This window comes from Meriones unguiculatus (assembly GCF_030254825.1).
Source record: "Meriones unguiculatus strain TT.TT164.6M chromosome 13 unlocalized genomic scaffold, Bangor_MerUng_6.1 Chr13_unordered_Scaffold_33, whole genome shotgun sequence".
Lineage (NCBI taxonomy): Eukaryota > Metazoa > Chordata > Mammalia > Rodentia > Muridae > Meriones > Meriones unguiculatus.
Window position 1 is genome coordinate 2,641,704 of NW_026843645.1, and position 6,740 is coordinate 2,648,443.

Here is a 6,740-nt window from a genome sequence, read left to right on the forward strand (position 1 = left end):
AAGATATTATGTCATTTTAAAGATGTGTCTAAGGTAGATTATTGGGCTGTCTTTTCTTTTTTTTTAAATAAATTCTCAGTTCCATAGAATTTATTATTTATTTATTTATTATTGATTATTTTATTGATTTTTATTACAGAGTTAATAAAATGTAATTAATAAACAACAACAATAATAATAGTAGTAGTACTAGTAGTAGTAGTAAAATAATAAAACACTTCTCAAAAAAATTTCTCAGTTGCTTGCTCCTTGATTACTCACCCCCAGTGATGTAGCCTTGCCAGGCCCCAGACAAAGAGGTTCCATGTCCTCCTTATTGACGTTAAGAAGCTAGGGGAAGATGGCAATGGTGGAGAGAACTCCCCCTTTCAGTGGAACAGGGGAAGAAGATAGGGGGAAAAGGGAGGGAGGGTGCTACTGGAAGGGGAGTTGTGGAATGGGTCTCCATTAGGTAATGATTAAAAAATGAGCTCACAAGGAAGAAAGGTGGCAAAGACAAAGATTCTATTGTTCTTTGCTTTCTTTATATCATCTTTCTTTTCTTTGAGGGAGGGCGGGTACCCAGACTGGACTCAAATTTTTGCTGTCAAGTTTTGTTTTTCTAATTAATTTGTATTTTATTAATCATTTTTATTTTTTCAGAATTTATTCATTGTATACCCCTTTTTAAAGGCCACTTCCTCAACTCCTACTGGTCCCATACTCCTTCCCTCTGTCCCCCAAACCCTTTCCCCTAATCCTCTCAAAGGGGGAGTCCCCCTCCTCTCCCATCCATCCACACATTATCAGAACACTACTCAGCTATTAAAATGAGGGAAATAAAATTTCTGCTCTTATTACTTCTGCATAGGCCACTGTGCTCAACTCAGAAGACTTCATACTATGAAGCTTGCCTGTAAGCTTACTGTGAAATAAACAATAGGTATAACTCAGTTTAGAGAGTCTCACCCCAAAGACACTGTTTGATTTACCATCTCACATCAAGAAACATGTGAAATTTGAAATGCTATGAAGTGTGAAACATTTTTTTCACAAGCATTTCAGAGAACGTGGTTCTCTTGTTGCCTGGAGGCTGTTTCCCACCAGTCCAGGAAGGAAGGAGGCCCAGAAGATGAGGAAGCCACCCAGAAGATGAGGAAGCTTGGAAGCCACCCAAGCATAACAGTGATCAGAACACTCTGGGAACCACCTCAGAAAGTAAGTTCAACTTTAATTCCAGAAAACAAAGGTATGTACCCCTTAGGGAGTGACTGGGATGCTTTAAGGATAGGTGTAGATAATTGTTTAAAACAGGGCATTTCAAGGATGCTTGATTTGCATTAAACAGCACATTCCTATCATGTGAAAAAGAACATGGAACCTCATTTTCCTATATTTGAAGGGAGGGGAGTAATCAGGGATCTGTGTCAAAGGCCATGTATCAAACTTGATTGATGGCATCTCTGTCTAAAGGCACTCTCCAGATGAAGTCAGGCAGAGAAAACTCACCCTTTCCATGGTTATACAACTAGGCCAGCAGCAGGGTCATACATGCAAGAGAAAGCCTCCTCCCTCACATCTCAAACTTCAGTCTGGGTTGTGATGGTTTTCAATAGAACCCCTGGAACAATAGGTATGTGTACACAAAGAAACTTCTACAGGCTACCACTGTTGTGATACTCTCAGAGAACTTCCTGGCTGGTGTTAGTTCACCATTCCCTACATATTCATTCACTGGACTAAAAGTTTCTTGTGTAAACTGAGGCAATTGAAAAGAGTAAATGTTGAGAATCAGGATTATCAATAAGTCTTCCATAAACACCTTATTATATAATACTGTTGCATGTAATTGATATTCAACATTAATTGTATTCTTTTTAAAAATAAGTTTATTTACTTTAAATTCCAATAGTAATCCCTCTCCCTTCTCTTCCCAATGACTACCCTCCGTTCCTATTGCCCCTTATTATATAGTACTGTTGCATGTTCCCTTCAGAAAAGGGAGGTCATTTCCACTGAGCTAGTTTTACAGTTCTGTTGCATCTCAGTGGACCAAAGTACACAAAGGTCTTTCCAAATTGCTTATACTCACAGAATTCCTCTCCAGTAAGGATACTTTTATGATGATGATGGCTCTAGATTTGTGCAAGGCCTCACCATTTTAACACATTCATAAGTTTTTCCTCTATTATGAATCCTTTCATGATGATGAAGATTATACAAATGTGGAATGGTTTCAACATGTTAAAAGCACTCACAGTCTTTCTGTCCGTTAGGGTTTCTTTCATGAGTGTGGAGATTATTCTGAAGTCCAAAAGTTTTTTCACATTGGTTACAGTCAGACATCTTTCCAGTATGTGTTCTTTTATGTATTAGGAGATGTTATGTGCAAAGGCTTTGCCACATAGTTATATTCATATGGTTTCCCTCCAGAATGTGCTGTTGTCTTAGGAGATGATTGTTACATGCAAAGGCTTTATCACACTAATTACCCTCACAAGGCTTCTCTCCACTGTGTGTCTTTTCCTGTTTTCGGAGACTACTCTGCTGTGCAAAGGCTTTATCACATTGGGTATATTCATAAGTTTTCTTTCCAGTATGTGTTCTTTTATGTCTTATGAGATGACTGTTTTCTGCAAAGGCTTTACCACACTGGTTACATTGATAAGGTTTCTCTCCAGTGTGTGTTCTTTTATGGCTCATGAGATGACTGTTTTTTGCAAAGGCTTTACCACACTGGTTACATTCATAAGGTTTCTCTCCAGTGTGTGTTCTTTTATGGCTCATGAGATGACTGTTTTTTGCAAAGGCTTTACCACACTCATTACATTCATAAGGTTTCTCTCCACTGTGTGTTCTTTTATGGCTCATGAGATGACTGTTTTGTGCAAAGGCTTTACCACACTGGTTACATTCATAAGGTTTCTCTCCAGTGTGTGTTCTTTTATGGCTTAAGAGAGTACTGTTTTCTGCAAAGGCTTTGCCACACTCATTACATTCATAAGGTTTCTCTCCAGTGTGTGTTCTTTTATGGCTTGAGATGACTGTTTTGTGCAAAGGCTTTACCACACTGGTTACATTCATAAGGTTTCTCTCCAGTGTGTGTTCTTTTATGGCTTAAGAGAGTACTGTTTTCTGCAAAGGCTTTGCCACACTCTTTACATTCATAAGGTTTCTCTCCAGTGTGTGTTCTTTTATGGCTCATGAGATGACTGTTTTCTGCAAAGGCTTTGCCACACTCATTACATTCATAAGGTTTCTCTCCAGTGTGTGTTCTTTTATGGCTCATGAGATGACTGTTTTCTGCAAAGGCTTTGCCACACTCATTACATTCATAAGGTTCTCACCAGTGTGTGTTCTTTTATGGCTTATGAGATGACTGTTTTGTGCAAAGGCTTTACCACACTGGTTACATTCATAAGGTTTCTCTCCAGTATGTGTTCTTTTATGCCGTATGAGCTGACTGCTTTTTGTAAAGGCTTTAACACATTGATTACATTTGTAAGGCTTCTCTCCAGTGTGTGTTCTTTTATGCCATATAAGAACAGTGATATAGGGGAAGGTTTTCCCACATAGAGTGCATTTAAAGGGTTTCTCTCCAGTATGACTGCTTTCATGCCTGCAAAGAAAATTGGCACATGTGAAAGATTTACCACAGTCATTTCATTACACTAATAAATATATTTATCTATATGAATTAATTTCATAATTTTGTCTAATGGTAAAGAAGAATCAAATTTTAAAGTTTTATCACTTTATTTACATTCACGGTATTCTCCTTCATTACGGGTATTTTTGAAGATTCCTGTGATGGTAAGAGAATTTGTTATGTGGATCACTTTTATAGCATCATTTTTCTATAAGAGGTTTTCTACTATATATGAAGAGTATTATAAGAATTCAGAGTTTTACCACAGCAATCCCATTCACAAATTTTTGTACTGTATGAATGATACTTCATTTACAAAGTGAGCCAGGACAAGCAGAAGTTCCAAATTCCTAGTATTCATAGGTATTTTCAGCAATATGAGTTTGCTGATAAATTCTCAGTGAAGTTGCAAAACCAATTAACAGTAACCATTTATCACATTCAGAAAATTTACTCACAGTGGGGACTACTACCAAATCAATTGTTCTTGGAGAAAAACAGGGACACTGCTTCTTTCAATATCCCTATGCTCATGTGTCTTAGAATCATTTTGACATATGATATACCAGTTTAATTTACAAAAATAATAAAGATTCCCACATTGAATTAACACAGTTCGTTTTTTGTTCATCATAGACATGTCATATAGGGATTAAGGTTTCTCCACAACAAAATTCTTGATTCTCATAAGCTGCTCCTTTCACTAAACTTTACAATGTTACTGCACGAAAATGAGTAACACTGGTTCTACTATAAATTTTTTGCTTATTAGAAGGTTTTGGACACATACTGATCACCAATTCAGTGTGTATACCTCTTACAATATCTGAGTAGATAGAATGAGACTAAACAGATTGGCAGTTCAAGTCAGTAGCTGTAATGTCCATATGATTCAAATGGTATTTTTGTTACAATATTATTTTTTTTCTTCTATCTTAGGGGAGTGCCTTGTAAACACAAATCAGATACCTGACATTGAAGTACATGGAATTATGAGTTTTTAATGATCATCAGTACACATAAAGCAGTGCTGTTTTTACACTGTTGCTTTTCTTTAAAACTTCCAGGACACAGCCATGTGTGCTGGTACATGCCTTCAATCCCAGCACTTGTGGAGGCAGAAGCAGGCAGATCTGTGTGATTTTGAGGTCAGGCTGGTCTAACAAGCAAGTCTAAGAAAGTCATAGATACCCAGAAAAAACATCTTTTTCAAAAACAGAAAATAAAAAGCAGCCAATAAACAAAAAAAAAAAAAAACACCAAACTTCCAGGACACATTAAAATTTAAGATTTATATCTGTATCAACATGCACATAAAGTTACCTTTTATTACTTGTAGAACTTTGAAAATGTTCTTCAATATTATGGTCATCCCAATTGTAGCCTAAAATATAGTACGAGAAAATATATATTATTGGAAATATCATGTTATTATTAAGGTAAACTTAACTCACTATCTTCTGTGACCCTTAGAACCATGCCTGATTTATTTACCGCATTCCTCCTCATTCTCAATTGGAATTACAGAAGAGGATCAATAACAAAGTAAGATTTGTCTCTTTATTTTAAAAGTTAAAGAAAAATTGCAGTCTTACCTACAGCAGTGAGGTTTTCACAGGTCTCTAGCATCACATCTTTGTAGAGTTGCTTCTGGGAAGGTTCCAGCAAGGCCCACTCTTCTTGGCTGAATTTCACATGCACGTCATTGAAGGTCACGGAATTCTAAAATATGCCATACATTTGTACAACAGAAACAGTGGCAACAATATAAATTTATACTTCATTGCCAATATAATCATATAATTCTAGTGCTTCTTCAATTTATTTTCTGACACAGAAGTGCGAATGTTATACAGTTGGGTGCTGCGCGTGATGTGAAGTAGGGGAGATGAAAACGCCTAAAGGTTAGATTGAAAAAAAAAAACCAAAGGCGTGCTTCAAAAACCTGTGTTTCATCAGTTCGTAAGACATGAATATAAAGTAGCCATTAGTTGGGTTCTTGAGCAATCTATGAATCATCTTCAGTTACTTGGGTGAGTAGGTCAGCACCCTGTCATGAGACAGGTGGAAGGACAAAACACAGTCATGATATTTTATATAGCAACAAATGAGATGTGTTGATCAGGGGACACTGAACAGATGGGTAACATTAGTCAAAAGACAACATGGTACTGAATATTATGTTTTGACCAGGGCTCAGGGATATGGCATATTAGTATGTGAAGAGGGGGGCTCATATATTTGTGGAAGGGAAAGTGGACTACAGTGAATACATGGATAAAAATAATGTGAGTGGCAAGCAACCACAATCATAGCCAATAACATCATATTTCTTTGTGACCAGACAAAAGAGAAGGAATAGAACACATAATTATTCTTTGATCATTGTTTTGTATATCCTCCTTACTTAATAATGTAGTCTATAGATTAAAAATAAAGATTAAAACTTTTCCATTAAAAAAGAAGTGTTAATGTTATCACTAAGTCATTTTAGAAGAAAACGGAATAACAAGTTTTAACTCTATCATATATGAACTTTTTGAAGAGGATATAGCTTTGGAATAGACATGGCAATTAATGTGGACAAAGACAGAGAGAAGAGTGTGAAATAGAGAGACAGACACATAGAGACAGAGACACAGAGAGAGAGAAATTAACAGATGAACAATACTAAGTACAGATCAGAGAAATTTATTAACAGTTACTAACTACAAAAAATGGTGGACAAGCTGGGTGTATTCTGTCATGCCTTCAATTCCATCACTCAGGAGGCAGACACAGGTGTACCTTATTGAACTGGATGTCAGCATTATCTCTTCAAAGAGTTCTAGGACAGCCAGACCTATATAGTAAGACAGAGCCTCCCCTAAAAGTCAATCAAACAAACACAAAATATTGAAAGAACTCAGAGGTCTTTACTGAAGCTTCTACAAGGAATTATACATTCACTCCTTTTGTATATTTATTTTCCAGAAATCCGCAGTGCCCCAGCTTAAACTGTAACTTCAATGATATCTTACTAAAAGGGAATGCATGTTTAAACAGGTAAAAATAGAAGACAAAAATATAAGTGGTGTAAATGATGATCATAAATGAGCAACATAAGATAGGA

The 6,740-nt window shown here is 36.4% G+C and overlaps 1 protein-coding gene across 1 annotated transcript; it reads right to left on the reverse strand.

The window, feature by feature from the left end:
- Positions 1–2,562: 2,562 nt before the first annotated feature.
- Positions 2,563–3,310, reverse strand: LOC132650783 (zinc finger protein 436-like; the record flags this gene model as incomplete). The annotated part of the gene is given in 2 exon segments (XM_060376102.1): positions 2,563–3,013; positions 3,015–3,310. Coding segments are annotated over 2 exon segments (747 nt in total), but the record flags the coding sequence as incomplete, so codon positions are not given.
- Positions 3,311–6,740: the final 3,430 nt, after the last annotated feature.